Source organism: Hemitrygon akajei, chromosome 8, assembly GCF_048418815.1.
Source record: "Hemitrygon akajei chromosome 8, sHemAka1.3, whole genome shotgun sequence".
NCBI lineage: Eukaryota > Metazoa > Chordata > Chondrichthyes > Myliobatiformes > Dasyatidae > Hemitrygon > Hemitrygon akajei.
In genome coordinates this window covers 114,265,392-114,290,268 of record NC_133131.1, presented here as the reverse complement: position 1 = coordinate 114,290,268, position 24,877 = coordinate 114,265,392, and the positions used below count along the sequence as shown (strand labels likewise).

Sequence of the window (24,877 nt, the reverse complement as noted above, 5' to 3'; positions counted from 1 at the left end):
AGGAAATCTGCAGATGCTGGAAATTCAAGCAACACACACAAAATGCTGGTGGAACACAGCAGGCCAGGCAGCATCCATAGGAAGAAGTACAGTCGAGATTTCTTACTACCTCTTTTTTCCGTTAGTCCTGATGAAGAGTCTCGACTATAAATCAGCCATGACTGAATGGTGGCGCAGACTCAATCGGCTGAATAGCCTAATTCTTCTCCAGTATTATGGAAGCAAATCTTGTGAGGAAGGTACAGGAAAATGAACTTGATGAATAACAGAAATTTTATGGCCCTGTTGGATATCAGACCTGCCTGCTCTCTTCTTCTTATGACCTCTATGGATTAGTGACTGCTGTTTGAGAAGGAGGATGGAAGTAAGCTGTAAAGGGCATGGATTCTATGTAGTTTTGGCTGATTGTCCATTTCATATTGTCCATTCACCTTCTATGATTTCTTTTTCTGGGAATTGTTTGTCTTTCCTCCTATCTGAACAAGATAAGTTTGGTCTTGTTTTCAAACATTGATGTATGGTGAATGGCGGTGTGGCCTCCATCAGTTGTGGTCAACCATGGGTACTGCGCCTCTAGCAGTCACTGGTTTGTCAAGCAGCGTCGACTGTGTCTATTGAGGCCGATCCTAAGAACAGCAGGCTTTGCCACAGTTGCTGCATGTGTAGGGCATCGTGGAATTGGTGTCCGCTGTCCACTGTGCTCTCCGTTTAGATCTCCGCTCCTCAGACTGACTCAGGATCACTCCTTCGCCTTACTCTAGGTGTTGCTGAAGAGTACCTTGCCATTTGTTGCAGTCATCTGCTGTATCCTCGCAGCACTCTGTGTTGATTTTTAAGGCTTTCATGTCACGCTTGCAGAGGTCCTTGAAGTGAAGCTGGGGTCTACCAACGTTCCTCTTGCCTGTTGCTAGTTCTCCATAGAGGATGTCCTTTGGCAGTCTACCATCCTTCATACGACGAATGTGGCCCAGCCAGCACAGTCTGTATTGTCTTAAAAGCGTGAACATTGTGGGAAGTCCAGCGTGGGAGAGGACCTCGGAGTTTGTGACTTTGTCTCTCCAGGTGATGCCGAAGATGTGGCGAAGGCTGTGCAGGTGAAAACTATTGAGTTTCCTTTCCTGCTTGGAGTAGATGGTCCAAGTCTCACTACCATAAAGGAGGGCATTGATAACACATGCATTGTACATAGCAGTCTTGGTCTTTGTAGTGAGTTTTGGATTCTCCTAGGCCTGCGAGGAGAGTCAAGCAAGGATCGATGCTGCTTTGCTGATATGCCTATTGATTTCAGCATTGAGGGAGAGAGTGTTGCTAATGGTTGACCCCAAGTATGTGAACTCGTGGACCACTTCTGGATTGTAATTGTCGATGGTAATGTCTGGTGTCTCCACTATGTTCTGGGCAAGGACATTTGTTTTCTTTAGGGTGATGGTAAGCCCGAAGTCCTAAAATGCCTTAGAGAAGCGGTCCATGAGAGTTTGTAGTTGCTGTTTAGTGTGCGAGGTTATAGCAGTGTTATTGGCAAAGAGCTTGTCACGTATTAAGATCTTTTGCACCTTAGTTCTTGCTCTCAGATGCACAGGGTTGAACAGCTGCCCATCAGACCTGGTGTGCCTGGAGTTGTCGAATAATGTTGGGGCCAACAGGCATCCTTGTTTGACTCCACTACGAATAGCGAAGGGTTCTGATGAGCTGCCATCGTGCTGAACAGTAGCCCTCATGTTGTCGTGGAATGATTTGATGATACTTTGGAGTTTCGGGGCACAGCTGATCTTGAGAATCTGAAAGAGCCCATCCCTGCTGACAAGGTCGAATGCCTTGGTCAAGTCGATGAAAGCGACATAGGGGTTTCTGTTATTCCCTGCATTTCTCCTGGCATTGACAGTGAGAAAATCATGTCGACAGTTGATCTCCTTGCGCGAAAACCACTTTGGGACTCCGGGTAAACCTGTTCTGCCAGAGTTTGTAGATGTGCCAGAGTTACACGAGCAAAGAATTTTCTGACAATACTCAGGAGGGAGATACCCCTGTAGTTGTTGCAGTCGCTCCTCTCATGCTTGTTCTTGTACAAAATGATGATTTTGGAGTCGTGCATATCCTGTGGTACGGCTGCTTCCTTCCAGCACCGATGGAGGACCTTGTGTAAAGGTTGGAGGAGTGAGCTCTTGCAGTGTTTGATCAGATCTGGAAGAATCCCATCATTGCCAGGAGTTTTTCCATGAATGGCTGAGCTAACAACAACATCTTAGGCAACTTAGAAGGTTGGCGTCATTCAGTGTCTGTAGTGAGATGCTGAAGATGTTCTATAGGTCAGTTGTGGAGAGCGCCCTCTTCTTCGTGGTGGCGTGTTGGGGAGGAAGCATTAAGAAGAGGGACGCCTCACGTCTTAATAAGCTGGTAAGGAAGGCGGGCTCTGTCGTGGGCAAAGTACTGGAGAGTTTAACATCGGTAGCTGAGCGAAGGGCGCTGAGTAGGCTACGGTCAATTATGGAAAACTCTGAACATCCTCTACGTAGCACCATCCAGAGACAGAGAAGCAGTTTCAGCGACAGGTTACTATCGATGCAATGCTCCTCAGACAGGATGAAGAGGTCAATACTCCCCAATGCCATTAGGCTTTACAATTCAACCGCCAGGACTTAAGAACTTTTTAAAAGCTATTATTAATGCTTTTTGAGATAGTGATTTAGATGCATATCATATTTTTTACTGAGTTAAGTATTGTATGTAATTAGTTTTGCTACAACAAGTGTATGGGACATTGGAAAAAAAGTTGAATTTCCCCATGGGGATGAATAAAGTATCTATCTATCTATTTTTCCTCGAGTAGAACTCTAGTAGTGTTCTATCCAGCGTTCCATCTGCTTTCTTTTATTGGTGATTATTTCACTGCTGGATGACTTCAGGGGTGCTGTCTTGCTCTGTGATGGGCCAAGAGCCTTTTTGATACCATCATACATTGTTCTGATGTTGCCTATCACAGCTGCTGTCCAAATGTCCTCACTGAGCTGGAGCCAGTACTCATTTGCACACTGCCTTGCAGTCTGTTGCAGTTTGCTTATAGCAGCTCGAAGTGCCTGGAGTGTTTGGTCGTACGGTGAGTGCTTGTACTTTGTGAGAGCTGTACGCTTGGCTTCGATGACAGGAGTCATGATGTTGGACTTTGCCTCAAATCAGTCACTACTCTTTGTGGTCTTTCTTCCAAAGATAGAGAGTGCTGATTCGTGGATGGTGTTGAAAAGGTATGACCATTGTTCTGTTGCAGTATCTCCTTGTAAGGAGGTAGTCATAGCACTCAGTATTGATTTGGCAAACTGGTCAACCTTTTCTGACTGTTTCATCTCTGTTGTGTTGATGCGAGGTTTTCCAGTTTGTTTGGAGTGGTGGATTTTCTTTGGACATAGTTTGATCTTGCAGCATACTAAAGCATAATCCGTATCGCAGTCTGCACTGTGGTGTGAGCGGGTAATTAGTACAGAGTTGATGAAAGAGCGCCTGGTGATGATCATGTCTAGTTGGTGCCAGTGTTTAGGCCGTGGATGTCGCCATGAGACCTTGTACTGTGACTTCGTCTGAAACTCAGAGTTAGTTACACACAGGCCGTGATAGGAGCAGAACTCCAAGAGACGTTGTCCATTGACATTTATTTTGGCAATTCCAAAGTGGCCAAGACAAGACGGCCAGGAATCATTATTGGCTCCCACTCTGGCGTTGAAGTCACCAAGGAGAACTAGGTGCTTATCACTAGGAATATTCCTGACAACAGCTTCTAATTTGTCATAGAACATGTCTTTTGCCTCAGAGGTGGAGTTCAAGGTAGAGGCACACACACTGATGAGAGATACTGGTGTGTTGGCAGAGGGTCATAAGTCGTTCTGATCCATTTTCTGGTGGCTCCACCATTTGCAACAAGGAGTTCCTAACGGCAAAACCCACTCCATGCTCGTGGGGCTGGTCTTGGTTCTTTCCCTGCCAGAAAAATGTGTAGTCCCTTTCCTTCAGCGTACCTGAATCTGCTAAATGTGTTTCTTGGTGGGTAGCTATTTCTACCTTGAGCCTTAGTAGCTCATTGTTAATGACCACTGTTTTTCGTGCATCTTCAATATCCTTGTGGTTTTGGTCAAGTCCAGTCATTGTGCGGACATTCCAACATCTCAACTTGAGGGGTGTTGTGAATGGAGGAATTATTGGAATAATGTTCATTTAAGACTTGCAACTGCCCATCTAAGACTTTGCAACACTTTCTATTAAATGAAAACTGTCAGATCATTCCAATGGTCTAATATGATACTTGTCAAAGATTTTAGGAAAAGTGTATGCAGACTGTTCTGGATTTGGAAAGTATTAAATACTGAGTGTTTGAGGGGATGGTCAAGACAGAAACCCCTATTGATTGCGCTGATGACTCCACTTAGATTTTTCATTCTCTGTGTCCCCCCTCCACTTGAAATACTGTTTCAAGCTACTTTTAATTATAAACCCAGTCAAAAAGGAGTAATTGAATTCCATTATGTTTTGATATTTACATTAGAGTTGTTCTCAGTGTACTCTACCTGATTAGGCTGGCTCTGATTAATGGTCAGAGTGCAGTGTTGAGTTATGAGGTTGCTCAATTCAGTTACACATTTACAGAACACATCCAATTAAATATGCTAAATCTGCAAGTTAACTTTACACATACAAGCTTGAGTATAATCCTTCAGCCAATAGTCACAATTCTGCACAAAATAATTAGTGTTACACAGTTAAAATCACAAGGCTTAAACAAGGCTTTTCTTTTCTCCTTGGAGCAACAGAGGATGAGAGGTGACTTTATAGAGGTGTACAAGATAATGAGAGGCATTGATCGTGTGGATAGTCAGAGGCTTTTTCCCCAGGGCTGAAATGGCTAGCATGAGAGGTGGTTAAGGTGCTTGAAAGTAGGTACAGAGAAGATGTCAGGGGTAAGTTTTTTATGCAGAGAGTGGTGAGTGTGTGGAATGGGCTGCTGGCAACGGTGGTGGAGGCGGAAATGATAGGGTCTTTTAAGAGACTCCAGGGTGGATATATGGAGCTTAGAAAAATAGAGGGCTGTGGGTAAGCCTAGGTAGTTCTAAGATAGGGTCATGTTTGGCACAGCTTTGTGGGCTGAAGGGCCTCTGTTATGCTGTAGGTTTTCTGTGTTCCTATGTTTTATTTAAATAATGTCGATTTAATGCATTGTTAAATGTTTTGTTTTACTATTTATGATCCAGCACCATGTTTTATTTCATATCTTTATACATTTTCATGTCTAATGCCTATTAAATCTGTGAAGACAATACTGTTTTTATCCCAATCCCATTCCAAACGTTGAAGCAAATATTCTGCAAGTTTTCGGAAAGGTGGCAACAGCCTGAGGGCAATATTGTTTATTGGTTCTTCTCAAGCCTGCAGTATCAATAATTTCTGCAGGCAGCTTTCATACCCTTTCATACGTTGGAGTTGATTTATGCTAACCGGTAGCTGTGAGCGTCATGACATAGTTCAGTGAAGGTAATATTTATTGTTAGCCCTTTGCTTCACAAAAAGGAACTTGTGATTTTCTTTATGCCTTGTATAGTTACTTGGATACAGTCCATTCTGATACTGGATGAGATGTGTATAATTATACTAGTTTTAATCATACTTGTTTTGCAGTTAAGTTTGCTTAGTTCATTTGGTACAAATTACTTCTATGCAAAGTAAAGAAACTTGGATTTCCTTTTGTTGGTGAATGAACATCAAGTCTTGTAATTTACCTCAATTTCAAGCCAGTTGTTTCATGTAGAGCCTTGCAGTTTTCCCTTTCATAATCCTATTCCCACCCATGGAATTTCTTATTCAGAGTGTTAGCCTGACTCTTTTTTTATTTTTGATCTGTCTGCATGGAATAAGTATGGAACCCTCATGGTTATAGTGAAATAGCAACCAAAGACCCATGAGGACAAATTATGAAAGTGACATCCATTAAGATGGTAATTAGTGGGCTGACATTTGTAAATGGAAAAGCAGTCAGACTATTTTTTTACATTGCTCCTCTATGAGATGCGCATTGTTTCCAGTGCAGTTCACAGTTAAGTATTATTGATAGTAAGGGATGAGTCATTATTGCTTTTCAGATCTTGTCTACAGCGCAGGAACAAAACAGGGAAAAGGCACAGGAAGCACAAAAGTTATTAAAGTTTTGGTATTATCATCTAGTGAAGCACATTTTACTTTTGTTCAAATTTCCGGAATATCTAACTTTAGCAAAGTAGTACAGTTTACTCCTAAACCTAAAGGAAAACATGTTGTTTTTGATCATTTAAATGTCATTTCTGCCAAAAATATTTTTTTAAATTCCTGCAAGGTGATAGTACCTTACATTACTTTTTTTTCCAAGTGAAATCCAAGAGCTGATTGGATAATTCTTGTCATGCTGTAATGATTCTATTAAGCTACTCAATATTTGTCAACAAAACCTTTATCTTTGAAAACCAGTAGTCACTTTTATCAAAATAAATTACTTAAAAAAAAGCTATCTTTTTTCAGCAGCAACCACAGCCTGGCCCTAAAGCCGGTATTTTGAAGGTTAATGTGCGTAGCTGAGGAAATCTTCAATGTAAACTTGCTGAGTTTGCCAAGACTGTTGTCTTGGGAAACTTTGAATAAAATGTGTCTTCCCTGGGGACTGATCAACAGACACATCAGATTTGCATTGCTTTTTTAGACTTAGAGAAACATGCTTTGAGAACTGGCAATACAGTTTAAATATCATGATGCTACAGCTTTTGGAGACATTTAGTCTTTATGCTGATTTTCATCTAGTTGTGAATAATATGCCTACTTCCTGCAACAATAACTGCAAAACAAGTGAAAAGTGACTGAAATTACTTCTACTCTACTTATTCTTGAATATCTGTTTTCCATTATTAGCACAACATTGTAAAATCATTAACTCTATAACTCTTTTTAAACTGAACAATCTTAACCACAGCCTGTTGTTCCCGTTAAATTGCCATGGTTATTAATGTTTTGGGTTTAGATTTTAAAAGATTTTGGTTCTGAAATTCCTATCCCATATGTTGTGGAAGCTCCCAAAATATGTTCCATAATTCACAGAAATTATTTTAAAATTTTTCCAAGTCTCATCTTCCCATATCTCAATTCTTAGTTAATAAATCTAGATGGAAGTTGTGCATTTTTTGAAAGTAAGATTAAAGCCAAATGACTAGATGCATTAAATATTTAAAAGTCATATTTATAAGAAGTCTGTCTTCCAGGGATAAGCTCCAGGTAAAACTGAAGTGCAGAGCTTCAAGGGTATCTCTCCTTGCCATTTTCCTGGCTAATGAACCAGAGCATTCAAAATCTGCTGAAGTTCAAATCTGTGGTGTTCAAGACTGGTGATCCAGAACCCTATTAAAAAGTCCAGGTATGATCTACAGAAGGCCATTATGAAAGAGAGAGAGAAGGCAATTCTATTTGAAGTTGTACACAAATTCACATGCACTATAGCTATGGCAGGGTGAAACCAAACAGCAAAAATGGCAGTGATGCCTTTACTCAATGCCTTTCATGCTTCCTTTGAAAGGTAAAATAGAACTATGCCTATACGAATCTTCACAGCTTCTGGCAACCTTATAAACTCTGTCCCAGAGGTTGATTTCAGAATGTCCTTCAGGAAGATGAACCTTAACAAGGCCTCAGACCCTGATGGTGCACTGAAAATCTGTGCCACCTGACTAGCTGGAGTGCTCAAGGACATCTTCAATCAGTCACTGCTGCAGTTGGAAGTTTTCAGCTGCTTCAAAAGGGCATCAGTCACACTGGTGCCTAAAAAGAGCAGAGTGTACTGCCTCAATGAATACTGCTTAGGAGCTACTACTGTAATGAAGTGTGTTGAGAGGTTAGTCAGAGCTAGAAATACAGTGACATGCAAAAGTTTGAGCACCCCGGTCAAAATTTCTCTTACTGTGAATAGCTAAGCGAGTAAAAGATGATTCTTTAATGTTTTAAGCAAGATTACTTTTTTATTTCCATCTTTTACAGTTTCAAAATAACAAAAAAGGAAAAGGGCCCGAAGCAAAAGTTTGGGCACCCTTCATGGTCAGTACTTAGTAATACCCCCTTTGGCAAGTTTCGCAGCTTGTAAATGCTTTCTGTAGCCAGCTAAGAGTCTTTCAATTCTTGTTTGGGGGATTTTCGCCCATTCTTCCTTGCAAAAGGCTTCTAGTTCTGTGAGATTCTTGGGCCGTCTTGTATGCACTGCTCTTCTGAGCTCTATCCACAGATTTTGGATGGTGTTTAGGTTGGGGGTCTGTGAGGGCCATGGCAGAACCTTTAGTTTGCGCATCTTGAGGTAGTCCATTGTGGATTTTGAGGTGTGTTTAGGATCATTATCCTGTTGTAGAAGCTATCCTCTTTTCATCTTCACCTTTTTTACAGACGGTGTGATGTTTGCTTCCAGAATTTGCTGGAATTTAATTGAATTCATTCTTCCCTCTACCAGTGAAATGTTCCCCATGCCACTGGCTGCAACACAAGCCCAAAGCATGATCGATCCACCCCCATGCTTAACATTTGGAAAGGTGTTCTTTTCTTGAAATTATGCACCCTTTTTCGCCAAACATACCTTTGCTCATTGCGGCCAAAAAGTTCTATTTTAACTTTATCAGTCCACAGGACTTGTTTCCAAAATGTATCAGGCTTGTTTAGATGTTCCTTTGCAAACTTCTGACGCTGAATTTTGTGGTGAGGACGCAAGAAAGGTTTTCTTCAGATGACTCTTCCATGAAGGTCATATTTATGAAGGTATCACTGCACAGTAGAACAGTGCACCACTACTCCAGAGTCTGCTAAATCTTCCTGAGGTCTTTTGCAGTCAAACGGGTGTTTTGATTTGCCTTTCAAACAATCCTACGAGCAGTTCTCTCGGAAAGTTTTCTTGGTCTTCCAGACCTCAACTTGACCTCCACCGTTCCTGTTAACTGCCAGTTCTTAATTCCATTACAACCTGAGGAAACGGCTACCTGAAAACGCTTTGCTATCTTTTTATAGCCTTCTGCTTTGTGGGCATCATTTATTTTAATTTTCAGAGTGTTAGGCAGCTGCTTAGAGGAGCCCATGGCTGCTGATTGTTGGGACAAGGTTTGAGGAGTCAGGGTATTTATAAAGCTTTGAAACTTGCATCACCTGGCCTTTCCTAATGACGATTGTGAACAAGCCATAGCCCTAACAATCTAATTAAGATCTGAGACCTTGGTAAAAGTTAATCTGAGCTCAAATCTCTTGGGGTGCCCAAACTTTTGCATGGTGCTCCTTTTTTTCATTCTAAAATAGTACAAAACAAAAATAATACATTAATCTTGCTTAAAATATTGAAAAGAATGTTTAATCTTTAACTTTATGACTTTTGGAGATCAGTTAATCTTCTACTCACTTAACTAACTATTCACAGTAACAGAAATTTTGACCAGGGGTGCCCAAACATTTGGATGCCACTGTAACTCACACCTGAGCAACGGTCTGGACCTGCAGCAATTTGCCTACTGCCACAACAGATCTACAGTGGACATAATCTCTCTGACTCTCTATCCTGCTTTGAAGTACCTAGGCAACAGCAAAACACTTATCATGCTGTTGTTTATTGATTGCACTTTGATGTTCAACACTCATCCCCCCCCCACTCTCAGTACTAATCAACAAGCTTCAAAACCTTGACCTCTGTACCTCCCTTTGTAACTGGATCCTCGACTTCCTTATTGGGACACCACAATCAGTGTGGATCAGTGTCAACACAATTCTATAGAAGTTTGTCAAAGTTTTAGATGTCAGGCTGAATCTATGCAAACTCCTAAGGAAGTAGAAGCGCTGCCCGGGCATTCTTCCCAATTGCAATTACGTGCCGGGCCCAGGACAGGCCCTCTGAATTAAGAACAAAGTTGCTGACCATCTCCAGCTCTGACCCTCCAATGAGGGCTGGCTCATGGGCATCTGGTTTCCACTTTCTGAAGTTAATAATCAGCTCCTTGGACTTGCTGACATTGAGTAAGAGGCTGTTATGGCACCACTCAGCCAAATTTTCAGTCTCCCTTCTATATGCCGATTTGTCACCAACTTTAATTTGATCTACTTAGTGGTGTCATCAGCAAACTTGAATATGGTATTGGCGCTGTGCTTACCAACACAGTCATAAGTGTAAAATAAATAGAGCAGGGTGCTAAGTACACAGCCTTGTGGTGCACCTGTACTGATGGAGATCGTGGAGGAGACGTTGTGCCAATCGGAACCGATTGGGTTCTGCAAGTGAGGAAATTGAGGAGATATTGATGCCAGGGTTTTGAAGTCCAGATGTAAATTTTGGAGGTATCTCCAAGTACGCTTGCAGATGGTGTGAAAATTTTTGATGGTAAGGAGGATACTCTTAGGCTGCAGATGACGCTGATATGCTGTTAAGTGGGCAAAACAATAACAGGTGGAAGTCAGTTCTTTGGTGCGAGGTGATGTATTTTAACATTGCGCTTGGTCACTGCTGTCACAACAGTTCACATTTCCATTTCGTATCAACGGAAGTTTTAAAGATGGGCATACTCCCAAAATTTGTAAAAATAATTATGCTTTTGAATTACATTTTCTCTGGCGTAATTTCATCACTGTCCTGAGTCCATTAAAAACTATTGCGATAAACTAAAGAAAGAAGTTAACAGGCCTGTGGCATCCAGATCTGAGAAAGAAGTTGATCTTGTTTATCTATGTGGAACCATTCCTGCTGGGACAAACAGCTGACATCATGTAAGTGGTAAAGGCAGATGCATTAGAGACTTTTAAGAGATTTTTATAGGCACATGAATATGAAGAAAATGAAAAGAAATGGACATTATGCAGGCAGAGGGAATTAGTTTAGAACATAGAATAGTACAGCACAGTACGTGTCCTTCGGCCCACAATGTTGTGCCGACCCTTAAACCCTGCCTCCCATATAACCCCCCACCTTAAATTCCTCCATATACCTGTCTAGTATTCTCTTAAATTTCACTAGTGTATCTGCCTCCACCGCTGACTCAGGCAGTGTATTCCACGCACCAACCATTCTCTGAGTAAAAAGCCTTCCTCTAATATCCCCCTTGAACTTTCCACCCCTTACCTTAAAGCCATGTCCTCTTGTATTGAGCAGTGGTGCCCTGGGGAAGAGGCGCTGGCTGTCCACTCTATATATTCCTCTTAATATCTTGCATACCTCTATCATGTCTCCTCTCATCCTCCTCTCCAAAGAGTAAAGCCCTAGCTCCCTTAGTCTCTGATCATAGTGCAGACTCTCTAAACCAGGCAGCATTCTGGTAAGTCTCCTCTGTACCCTTTCCAATGCTTCCAGATTCTTCCTATAGCAAGGCGACCAGAACTGGACACAGTGCTCCAAGAGTGGCCTAACCAGAGTTTTATAGAGCTGCATTATTACCTCACTGCTCTTAAACTCTATCCCTCAACTCATGAAAGCTAACACCCCATAAGCTTTCTTAACTAACCTATCTACCTGTGAGGCAACTTTCAGGGATCTGTGGACATGTACCCCCAGATCCCTCTGCTCCTCCATACTACCAAGTATCCTGCCATTTACTTTGTACTCTGCATTGCAGTTTGTCCTTCCAAAATGTACCACCTCACACTTCTCTGGGTTGAACTCCATCTGCCACTTCTCAGCCCACTTCTGCATCCTATCAATGTCTCTCTGCAATCTTTGACAATCCTCTAAACTATCCACAACACCACCAACCTTTGTGTTGTCAGCAAACTTGCCAACCCACCCTTATACCCCCACATCCAGGTTGTTAATAAAAATCACAAAAAGTAGATGTCCCAGAACCGACCCTTGTGGGACACCACTAGTCACAACCCTCCAATCCGAATGTACTCCCTCCACCACGACATTCTGCTTTCTGCAGGCAAGCCAATTCTGAATCCACTTGGCCAAACTTCCCTGGATCCCATGACTTTTGACTTTCTGAATAAGCCTATCATGTGGAACCTTGTCAAATGCCTTACTAAAATCCATGTAGATCACATCTACTGCATTACCATCATCTATCTGCCTCACCTCCTCAAAGAACTCTATCAGGCTTGTTAGACACGATCTGCCCTTCACAAAGCCATGCTGACTGTCCCTGATCAGACCATGATTCTCTAAATGCCCATAGGTCCTATCTCTTAGAATCTTTTCCAACAGCTTTCCCACCACAGAATTAAGGCTCACTGGTTTATAATTACCTGGACTATCCCTACTACCTCCAGTACCATTCCAGTGGACAACGAAGATATAAAGCTAGCCATTGCTAGTTTATTTGGTTCAGCAGAACATTGTGGACCGAAGGCCTCTTCCTGTACTGTTCTGAATTCTGCAACCCCTTTTAAATTTTTAGACAAAATATGGTACCTTCATCCCATAGTTGTACTAAATTAGAACCTTTTTAGATTCATAGAGTTGTACAGTACAGAAACATGCTTTTCAACCCAACTTGTCCATACCAATCAAGATGCCCATCGAAGCTAGTCCAATTTGCCTATGTTTGGTCTAAATATTATATATACTGACATGAATCTTTCCTATCCATGTACCTGCCCAACTATTTTTTTTTAAACATTGTTATTGGACCTGCTTCTACCATTTCCTCTGGCAGTTCATTCAGAGGCAGTTCGCAATTTTCATGAAGTTATAAAAAGGTTGCGCAGGTTGACTTTGTGGTTAAGAAGGCATATGGTGTATTGGTCTTCATTAATTGTGGAATTGAATTTAGGAGCCGAGAGGTAATGTTGCAGCTATATAGGACCCTGGTCAGACCCCACTTGGAGTACTGTGCTCAGTTCTGGTCGCCTCACCATGTGGAAAGGATGTGGAAATCATTGAAATGGTGTAAAGGATATTTACAAGGATGTTGCCTGGATTGGGGATCATGCCTTATGAAAACACATTGCGTGAACTCAGCCTTTTCTCCTTGGAGCGACGGAGGATGAGGGGTGACCTGATAGAGGTGTATGAGATGATGAGAGGCATTGATCGTGTGGATAGTCAGAGGCCTTTTCCAAGGGCTGAAGTGGTTGCCACAAGAGGACATAGGTTTAAGGTGCTGGGGAGTAGGTACAGAGGAGATGTCAGGGGTAAGTGTTTTAATCAGAGAGTGGTGAGTGTGTGGAATGGGCTGCCGGCAACGATGGTGGAGGCAGATACGATAGGGTCTTTTAAGAGACTTTTGGATAGGTACGTGGAGCTTAGAAAAATAGAGGGCTATAGGTAAGCCTAGTAATTTCTAAGGTAGGGATAAGTTTGGCACAATTTTGTGGGCTGAAGGGCCTGTATTGTGCTGTAGGTTTTCTATGTTTTATATAAAAAGGTTATAACTCTGTTATAAAAAAGGTCCTTTTAAAATCTCTCCTTTCTCATGTTAAACCTGTGCCCTCTAGTTTTTTAATTTCATTTCCATGAGAAAAAGGAGTATCCTGTAATCTTGCTATTTATGGCTTAGGTTATGAGTGATGGGAGCATAATTGAAATTATTGAAACATATTGAAACTATTGAAAGAATGAGATATTACCAAGTGAATCAAATATAGAAATGCCAGCACAGTGAAAATAAAGCAGTCAATGAATACGTGCTTGCAAGTTATAGGATATTCTCTATTTTTTGGATTATATTAAATGAAGACTACTCTGAACCAGCTATCAAGAGTTATGGATCTTGCTTGAAGACTGCTGAAATATAAAATGCTGAATATTTGCAGGAAGTGAAACTTTGACCAGCTTTTTTTTGCAGCAGACATAGCTTTAAGAGCATACTGGGAGGTTTGTTCTGGCATTCACACAGTGGGATATGTTAACTGTTTCAAATTAAGCTTCTAGTTAGTCAGATTCCTTCATGATTGTGCTTCCATGCTGATACAAAAAAAGCTTATTTTGAACATGGAACAAAAAAAACATAGTACTTAAATTGTGGGGGCCACCCTGCAGCTGTATTAGTCAGCAGCGCTAATGAACTACTGTAGTTTTCCCGTACAGCTTTGAATGAAACTGTTAACTTGTAGCCTTTCTGCAATAAAGCTGCTTCAGCGTCAGACTAATCATTATTCACGGCTCTGGCATGCACAGTTGAAGTTGCAAGGGCATACAGAAGGAAGTATGCTAGAAGAAACCACCAGAATTCTGCTACTGTTCCATTTAACATTAGTGAACGTAGGACTGAAATGTTGGTTACGCTATGGTTGTCCACTGACTACTTTTTAACGGCATTGACATGAAGAAGCAAGAATCGGCCTTTAAGGACAGAATTGATCAGTACTGGATTATAAACTTGAATTGACAGACTTATGGAATAAGCTTGTCTTGAAGCACATAGGAAAATAGACGGCAGTGGTATTTTTTTCTTCATTGTAATCGTGGTTTTAAAGATTTACAGCTTTATTTTCATCCTGTGATCCAAAGAAAGCAGTTAAGTGCCTTTTGAAATCTATGTTCATGATTTTTTTCCCTACTTACTTTTTATGCATTGAAGGACGGTAGCTTGCATATTTTCAGCTCATTGAATTTCCCTTTGGAGTTCCTGCAGTGCCGAGCTGCAGGATAAAACTGACTGCTCAGCATAGCTCCATTGCTGGCAGAGTTGTCATAATATTCTGTTTCTGGGTCGTGCTTGTACGCACCATCTCTGACTTTCTTCTTTTTCTTTCTCTATCACTTGCATTTTTAAAATTTGCTTGCATTTGTGTGCTCCCTCGCTCTCTGCATCTTCTTCTTCTGTTTTTCTTTTCTCTCTGTCTCATACCAACATATATATACGTTTTCTCATTGCTTGTACAGGTGTGACATTAGCCTGCAGCAGCTTCTAGGCACTGCTTTAGCCAGCAAAATCAATAATAATTTGGGCCTGCAATTTGTGACAGGTACTGATTTTCTCTGTTTTTAAACTACATGAATTGCCTGCTTTTGTATTTAAGGAATGATGTTATGTCACCCATAACAACGACAATACTACATTAAGAATACGCTCTCAAATAAGGAACTACTTCGGTAATTCTGGTATTGGTGTTGGCTTGTGGACTGTATTAACACCGGAACTACTTCTGCAAACAGTATGTGAATGGGACTGCCATATAATCTCCAGCATAGAGAATTGCATTGAATAACAAAGTAGAATCAGTGTGCTGTCTGCAAACAAAATTTATAATATTAGGGCGTAAACAGGATATCAGATGAGCCGTGTGTGCATAGTTGTTCTGGAGGAGGTGGACGATGATTTTCCCATTGTTGCTTCTAAAAAACTTCAGGAAAAGTACAAGGATGTGTCACTACCCATGTCAAAGTCATTTTCACTTGAAGATGAAAGGGTGAGAAAAATTTAGCTTGTTCTAACCTATGTGCATAATTCCTGCATCAATTTCAGTAGAATATGCATGTCCAAGTTTAATCTGATATCTTGATGTACTTCTTAAGGAATTATTCAGAAGTGTAAACATTTATATCTTTAAAAGTTTGGATAGATCAGCTGGATCTATTTCTAATTGATAGTGCATACTCTAGAAAAACTTTGCATTGTATATTACATATCATTACCATTTCTATTCAACAGCCATCTTATTCATGTATGTCGTTTATTTCTGATCACTTAATGATGTCACAAGCAGTTGATGATTTATTTTTGTATGTGTACAATTTATAAAAGTTTCTTTCAATATTGCAGCCACCACTGGTTCAAGCTATTTTCAATGGAGATCCAGATGAAGTTCGCAGCTTAATTTTCAAAAAAGAGGATGTCAATGTGCAGGTAAGAGATGATCAGCTTCAAGTACTGTTTTGGTGATAAATATTATATGTAAAACATACATAGACACACAATTCCGGTTAATTGGGCCATCAGTTAAATAGGGCACTTGCTTATTTGGGACAACTCTTTTTTTAAAAAAAAAACTAATTGAGAAAATAGCCAGCATTCCTTCCATTTATTTGGGACACTATGCCACTTAATAAGGACAGGAGACTTGCCAAACATTTTAACTAGCATCAGTCTCATGCACTTGTGTGGCCGTTAGACACTACACCAGGCTTAGAGTGAACAGTTTTTAAATAGATACTTTATTGATCACAAAGGAAATTAGTGTCACTGTAGCCCAATAAGTGCACAGATATGCAAATATTAGAAGAGAAGTAAGATAGAATAAAAATAAGTTGCCTTGTAAATCTTGTACATCTTATTTTTAAGTCAAAGATTACAAGATCTCTTCCCTGGCTACAGGTTGACTTATTATAGAGCCTGATGGCCAAGGGTAAGAATGACCTCATATAGTACTCTTTGGAGCAGCGCAGTTGTCTGTCTTACATAGCATTTATTGCATGTTTGTACTTAAAATATATAGTTGGTGAGAAATAGCAGGAAGACAATTCAAAGCTGTTTTGCTCACTGTGGTTTGAGTGAGAAATGCCAGAAAAGGCCATGAGTGAAAATGAAAAGATTTCACTACTTCAACAAGTTAGGAGCTACAAAGAATTTGAAGAAATCAACAATCATCTTAAATGTTACAATGAAAATGAATATTTGGAAGATGCAGTGAAGAAAGCATTGTACGAAGGCTGTCCATTATCTGCACTAGGTGTCTGCCGTGATTTTGTTCACTTACTGTCAATCAGAAGAACATTGTACAATCTTTGAATTCCTCCATCAATAGCTATTAAGAACCCATACACAGTTTTATAGTACTGTAGTGTACTTATTTCTTCTATGTTTAATATAAATACATAATTTGTTGCTCAGTAAAACAGTAGTTTGTCTATTTTATACTTTATACCTTTTTAATTATTTCTATGAAACCTCAACCATTTGGTGTGGCTGCTTAATTAGGCCAAAATGTAACTGGAATCCACTGCATGTTGAAATTCTCACTTTCTCCATTATTTCAGTATATGCAGTTTGCCTAATCCAGAAGGTTGTTACTGAATGTTGTTGATTCCTTAGGCAATTTGTGATCTTGATCAAATGTGGCGAGGCACGTTATCTTCCTCCCTCAGTTCAGCCTGTCTCTTGCCAGATAAAGGAAACTTGGATGTTGGTTACGTAAGGTTGCTCTTGAGGACCTTGGTATTGCTTGATAAAGGATTCCTGAGCTCCTAATTATTAAGGTTTACTACAATAAACCCAGTAAATGAAAACACGGTCATGATGTCTTAAATTACCTATTTAGTGCCATTTGAATTCTGATTTTTATCATAGAAGGCCATAGCATTAAGAGATTTTATGCCATATTGTGTATTGTGTTATGTTTTGAAAAATGCATTGAGAAATTCAAAATAATTCAACCTGGGGCCATTTGAGAAGCAAACATACCTTGTTCAATCTCTGTTGCTGAACTTTGTGTTGAGACTAGTTGCTTGATTTTTGTTAGGTTCCTGTTATTTGACTTGGAGTGTGTGAAGGAACCTTTTTTATATGAATGTTTACTAAAAATTAGATGTTTATTGCATTGGTTGCATCTACTTGCTCAGCCATGAAGATGATTATGACTCAGGATTGTTCTACATGCTTGGTTGTAACTAATGTTTTGTGTTTTGGCAATAGTATCTTTTATTACAAGTAATGGCATATTATATTTAAAATCTATACTATTTTAGCGTAATTGTGCTTTAAACAATTATTCTAATTCTTTGTTTTCATGTGCAGATCAGCATAAAGCAAAATAGTATAGAAAGGTTGGTGAGACAAAACCCCTCTTAAATCCTTATGATCCATATGCCAGAGTTTTGAAAAGGGTTGCTGTTAGAGATGGGTGAACCCTCTGGTTATCATCATGGAAAATTCTATAGATTTGGAATTGTCCCTGTGGAATAACGTAGCAAATGTGACCCCACAATTTAAGAAAGGAAGGAGAGAAAAACAGAACTACAGTTAAGGCAGCTTTTAACATTTTAGGTTGAAGATTCTTTACAAGATCTATTCAATGTTCAAAAAGTTCACAGTAAAATTATTATTAAAGTACATGTATGTTAACAAATACTATCTTGAGATTAATTTTCTTGCAGGCATTTACGGGAACAAGAAATACAACCTAAATTTATGAAAAACTATACATAAACAGACAAAAACTGACAATATGCAAAAGAAGGCAAACTGTACAAATAAAATATAATATTGAAAACATGAATTTTAGAATCCTTGAAAGTGAGCCTGTAGGTCATAGTTGTAGTGAGTGAAATTATCCATGCTGCTTTGGAAGCCTGATAGTTGCAGAGTAATAACTCTTCCTGAATCTGGTGGTGTGGGATCAAAGACTTCTGTACCTCCTGTCTGATGGTAGTAACAAGAAGAAAGTGTGACTTGGATGGTGGGGGTCTTTGTTGAATACTGCTATCTTGTGACAGTACCCCATGGAAATGTACTAGTGGTGGGGAGGGCTTTGCATATGATGCAGTGTACTGTATCCACAGTTTTGTGTAGTTTCTAGACTTTGGTGTTTCTATGCCAAGTCATGATGCAACCAGTTAAAATACTCTCCACTGAGCATCTATAGAAGTTTGTCAAGGTCGAATCTCCGTAAACTTAATCAGTAAAGGTTCTGTCGTGCCTACTTTGTGATAACATTGTTGATCTCAGGACAGATCTTCCGATATCATAACTATGGAATTTAAAGCTATTGACCTTTTCAATCTCTGATCTTGCAAAGAGGACTAGCTCATGGACCTCCAGCTGTGGATGAGGTGTTGCTAATCCATGCTAACTGAGGTCTGCAAGTGAGGAAATTGATGGTCCAGTTGAACAGGGAAGTACCAAAGCCCAGGTCTTGGAGCTTAATAATGAGGTTCAAGGGGATGATGGTGTTAAATGCTCAGCTGTTGTCAGTGAAGAGCATCCTAATGTATGCTTCTTCATTGTTCAGGTGTTCCAGAGCTCAGTGAAGGGCCAATGCAATGGCATATGCTGTTGACCTATTAGCCTAATGTCATTAGTTGACAAAATGCTGGAATCTATAAGAAATGATCTAATAACAAAATACAAGGGTTGAGCAGAATCAACACAGATTTCTGAAGGCAATATTATTTTTGATTAATCTATTAAATTCTTTGAAGATTTTTTTGATAAATGTTAGGGATCATGTTAGGGATTATATCAAGTCAAGTCAAGTCACTTTTTATCATCACTTCAACCTTAACTGCTGGTACAGTACATAGTAAAATGAGACAATGTTTTTTCAGGACCATGGTGTTACATGATACAGTACAAAAACTAGACTGAACTACGTAAAAAACAATACAGAAAAAAATTACACTGGACTACCCAGGACCTACCCGGGACTGCATAAAGTGCACTAAACAGTGCAGGCATTACAATAAATAATAAACAAGACAATGCTGACATGAATTGAGAATTGGTAATGGACAGAAAGCAAAAATGGATTTCTCAGATTGCCAGGCTGTGACTGATGGGACACCACAGGGTTTAGTGCTTGGGCCGCAGCTATCCATGATCTCGATGAAGACTAGACATCATATTTCTGAGTTTGATGTTGATGAAAAACTGGATGGGATTATGCATGAGAAGGGGGACATAAAGAGTCTTCAAAGGGATATAAATAAGCTGAGTAAGTGGAGGAAACACAGCAGAGAAAATATTATGAAGGAAGGGAGGGAAATATAAATAAAAACGTGAATTTATCCAGCTTTGTGTCCTTTTGATATTGGTGCTATTAATGTGCAAAGTTATCTAGTTGTCCTTGTACTTAAATTAATGGAAGTCAACATGTAGGTGCTGCAGGTAATTAGAAAGGAAGTTAAGATTGTGTACAGCAATGAAATGTCTTTTGTACAAAGAACGGTGGTGTGAGCCTGAAGTATTGTGTACAGTATAGGTTTCTTTACTTTAATAAAGGATATACTTGCCAGAGAACAGAGTATAGTGAGGATCTAATAGACTGCCTTACAAAGATGCAAGGTTTTCTGTATGAGGGTTTGCTACTTGGAAGTGTTCAAGGTGTTATTATATGAGGTCCTAAATGTGGCTTTTAATCTTTTGTTGTTAATCCTATGTGCCTGTGCATGTTACTCCCAGCTCCGTAATGTCACCTGCCTCATCTCATTTGTGGTTGTAGTCTTCTCCCTTGCCATTGTTACTTTTGATTTTTGGCAACTCTCTTATCTCTGAGCGCTTATGCCATGGTTTGACGTTGCTACAGAGACAAAGCATAAATGTCCTAACCGACCTATGAGTAAGAAAGAGGTAACTAAGGTGAATGTGGGGCCTTTAGAGATCAATACTGGTGAATTAACTATGGCAAACAAAGAAATTGCAGACATGTCAGAGACTTTTTACATCATTCTTTACTGTGGAAGGCATTGTTAATATCACTAGATATCAGATTGGTTGATTAAAAATAGCATGGTAAAACTTAACAATCTAAATTACAAGGAGTAAATAAGGGAAGCTCAGAGCAGAAGGAAATAGTCACCAGTACAATAGATTGCATGCTAGGTTTTATGAAGGAAGTGGCTATAGTTAAAAATTTCATAACTCAGTATACTCTGGATTCCTTTTTGAAAGAAAGATGCAGGGAACTAGCAGTCTATCTGATTTAACAGCTATTATTGACAGGATGCTAGAGTCATTAATCATTTAGGAAAGTTGATCATTTATGTGTATTCCTCATCGCACATGCGCAGCTCCTCCATGGAGAGAGTTAGCAGTATCAAGTTTCTGGGAGTGCACTTAACGGATGATCTCACCTGGTCCCTCAACATCATCTTTTCAGTCAAGAAAGCACAGCAGTGTCTCCACTTTGAGAAAATTGAGGTGAGCAAACAAACCTACCCTCCTCATTTAACCAATTTTTACAGGAGCACCATCGACCATGTCCTGATCAACTGCATCACCATCTGGTACAGGAATTGCAAGACATTTGACCACAAGACCTTCCAAAGGATTGAGAGGACTGGGGACTGTTGAGATTGTCAGGGTCTCTCTTCCACCTGTCAGACATATTTATCAGGAGCACTGCGCACGCAGGGCCTTTAGCATTGTCACTGATCCCTCCCATCTGTACAACAGTCTCTTTGACTTCCTACCAACAGGCAGACGGTACCTAAGCATTAAGACAGATGTTAGGATGAGAAACAGTTTCTTCCCCAAGCTGTAAGACTACTGAACTTCCTGCCCCAACCAGGTTTCATCACATATGAAGTGCCAGTAGCATTATACCGTTTACTTGCATCATGTATGTATCTTTATTATTTGTTAATTTATTTGTGGTAATATTACTTTGTGTGTGAATTATTTGTACTGTGTTGTGCACCTTGGTCTGGATGAACGTTCTTTTCTTTGGTGTATGGTGTACATGACTACAGTTGAATAACAATAAACTGAACTTGGATAGAATTAAATTTAGTAAACATAGTTTACGGAAAGTTAAATCATATATGACAGTTTGCTAGAGTTCAACCAGACACATGAATACAGCCAAATGAAACAACATTTCCTCTGGGGCAACGTTCAAAACGCAATACTAACAGTCGCACATGCCACATATAACATATATAATTACGATAACAGAAAAACATAGTTACAAAAAAAATGTAGCCCATATCCCTGAGTGTCATGGCCTGTAGATTGATGGTGCATGGATGTTGTTCTGGAGCCGCGTTTCTGCAAGAAAAAGCTTGTTGCAGTTCCTCATCTCATGCAAGTGCAGCCACAGAATTCTTTGAGGATGTAATAGAGAGTTGAAAGAGGAGAATCTGGAGATGTGGTGTGTCTAGATTTCTAGTGGTGAAATTGTATTAGCATGGGTTGAAAACTATCACATAGAAAACTGTTAGATTAAATGAGCCCTTTTCAGACTGGAAGGAGGCAACTGATGGAGTACCACATGGATTAGTTCTTGGCTGCATCTGTGCACAATTTACATTAATGACCTGGAGGAAGGAAAGACATGTAAAATTTCCAAGTTTGATGGTATGAAAATAGGTGGAAGGCATGTAGTGTTAAGGATACTGTGATTCCACTTTGGGATATAGGTGGTTTGAGTGAGTGATTAAATGACTCGCAGATGAGTTTAATATGGGAAATGCAAAGTCATGCATTACAATATGAGAAATCAGAAGGCATATTATTCTTTAAGTAGTGAGAAACTGCAACTGAAGTACAGGTGATTCTAGGTCCAGCAAATAGTGAGAAGGCAAACACTATTTTGCTCTTCACTGCAAAGGAATTGGAGTTTAAAATAGCAAGATTTTGTGGAATTGTGCAAAATGTAGATAAATCCTCATGTGAAATACGTTGGTTTTGGTCCGCTTACCTAATAAAACACATAACAATATTGGAAGCATTACAGAGACAATTCCTGAGATGAGAGGGTTGTTTTGCCAACAGAGACCAAGTAGTATGGGTTTGTATTCCTAGCAGTGTAGAAGAATGACAGATGATCTTATTGAATGTTAGATTGTTTTCACCAATGGGAGAGTCTCAAGTTCAAGTTGCTTTTTATTGTTGTTTCGACCATAACTGCTTGTACAGTACACAGTAAAAACGAGACAACGTTTTTTCAGGACCATGGTGCTACATGAACAATACAAAACCTACACTGAACTACGTAAACCAACACAAAAACTACACTAGACTACAGACCTACCCAGGACTGCATAAAGTACACAGAACAGTGCAAGCATTACAATAAATAATAAACAAGACAATAGGCACAGCAGAGGTCAGTAGGTTGGTAGTCCGATGGCTTGGGGGAAAATCTGTTACATAAAGAATCAGCTGAATGGCAGCGCCCGGGATTCTATCTGTTTCTGTACTCCCACCGAGAAGAGAAGCTGAGGACAACATAGATCAGCCATGATCATATTAAATGGTGGGACAGGCTTGAATAGCCTGGTGGCTTACTTCTGCTATTTCCTTGTATTCTAGTGGTGTGAAGTCATGTACTGCGGAAATTATGTCATCTTGTGCTTGGGACATTAAATCATTACATTCTGAGATTGATTCAAAAGACAGACACAAGTGATTGTGGATGCTGGAATTTGGAGGAAAAGTTAAGCTGCTGAAAGAATTTAATGGTCAAGCATCATCATCAAGGGAATGGCTGATGTGTCAGGTTGAGACCCTGCTTCAAGACCCTATCGAAGGAAGGTAGCCATTTTCTCAATTTGAGAAGTAGAGAGATGGAAGTTGGTAGGTAATAGGTAGAACCAGATGGAGGAGGAGGGGAGGAAACTTGGCAGAGGTAGTTCACATGGAGGAGGAAGTTGGGTCTAGATTATAGTGGGGCAGTGTAGAAGGGTTGAAAAGGTAAACAAAAGGAAAGAATTTCTGGGTGGACTGGTGGGAGTGGGAAAGGAACATGGGGTGTGGGTTATCTGAAGTGGGAAAATTTAATAGTCATATCATTGGGATAGAGAAATATGAAGGGTGTTTGCATTTGGCCTCATATTGGCAGTGGAGGCAGGTTGGTGTAGGAATGGGAAGGGAAGTTGAAGTCTTGTACAACTGGTTTGAAATCATTAGTTTCCTTTCCCACAGTGACCTATCTGTACTCAGCCTTCTCCACTGCTATGGTGAGGCCAAATCCAAACTAGAAAAACTCAGCTTCATGTTCCACGTAGGTTGCCTTCAACCCAGTGTTATGAGCAGACTTTGGCTTCATTATCAATACATCCTGAGTTCAAAGTAAAAACTGGGGCTTCCTCACAAAGTCCCAGCTGACATCCAGGGTTATTTACTGAACAAGAGATGCTACATTGAAACATGGAAAATAGATGCAGTTATAGGCCATTCGGCCCTTTGAGCCTGCACCGCCATTCAGTATGATCATGGCTGATCATCCAACTCAGAACCCTGTACCTGCTTTCTCTCCATACCCCCTGATCCCTTTAGCCACAAGGGCCATATCTAACTCCCTCTTAAATATAGCCAATGAACTGGCCTCAACTGTTTCCTTTGGCAGAGAACTCCACAGATTCACCACTCTCTGTGTGAAGAAGTTTTTCCTCATCTCTGTCCTTTATCCTTAAACTGTGACCCCTCGTTCTGGACTCCCCCAACATCGGAAACAATCTTCCTGCATCTAGCCTGTCCAATCCCTTTAGAATTTTATACTTTTCAATAAGATCCCCCCTCAATCTTCTAAATTCCAGCGAGTATAAGCCTAGTCGATCCAGTTTTTCTTCATATGAAAGTCCTGCCATCCCAGGAATCAATCTGGTGAACCTTCTTTGTACTCCCTCTATGGCAAGAATGTCTTTCCTCAGATTAGGGGACCAAAACTGCACACAATACTCCAGCTGTGGTCTCACCAAGGCCTTATACAACTGCAGTAGAACCTCCCTGCTCCTGTACTCAAATCCTCTTGCTATGAATGCCAACATACCATTTGCCTTTTTCACCACCTGCTGTACCTGCATGCCCACTTTCAATGACTGGTGTACAATGACACCCAGATCTCGTTGCACCTCCCCTTTTCCTAATTGGCCACCATTCAGATAATAATCTGTTTTCCTGTTCTTGCAACCAAAGTGGATAACCTCACATTTATCCACATTAAATTGCATCTGCCATGAATTTGCCCACTCACCTAACCTATCCAAGTCATCCTGCATCCTCTTAGCATCCTCCTCGAAGCTGGGTGGCGGTGTTAGCTGTCATCTGCAAATGTGGAGATGCTGCATTTAATTCCCTCATCTAAATCATTAATATATATTGTAAACAACTGAGGTCCCAGCACTGAGCCTTGCAGTACCCCACTAGTCACCGCCTGCCAATCTGAAAAGGTCCCATTTATTCCCATTCTTTGCTTCCTGTTTGCCAACCAATTCTCTATCCACATCAATACCATACCCCCAATACCATGTGCTTTAAGTTTGCACACTAATCTCCTGTGT

The 24,877-nt window shown here is 40.2% G+C and overlaps 1 protein-coding gene across 3 annotated transcripts in view; it reads left to right on the top strand.

The window, feature by feature from the left end:
• The window catches only part of ankrd28b (ankyrin repeat domain 28b), a 200,761-nt gene that overhangs the window by 49,504 nt on the left and 126,380 nt on the right, over window positions 1-24,877 (top strand). Inside the window, exons 1-3 of one of the 3 annotated variants that reach the window (XM_073054411.1) lie at window positions 13,982-14,452; window positions 14,959-15,348; window positions 15,702-15,785. In XM_073054411.1, the coding sequence (XP_072910512.1) occupies window positions 15,214-15,348; window positions 15,702-15,785 (219 nt within the window). In that variant the 5' untranslated portion in view covers window positions 13,982-14,452; window positions 14,959-15,213. Of the gene's footprint in view, window positions 1-13,981; window positions 14,453-14,958; window positions 15,349-15,683; window positions 15,786-24,877 lie in introns of those variants that run through there. The other 2 variants (XM_073054413.1, XM_073054412.1) reach the window with 2 other exon arrangements.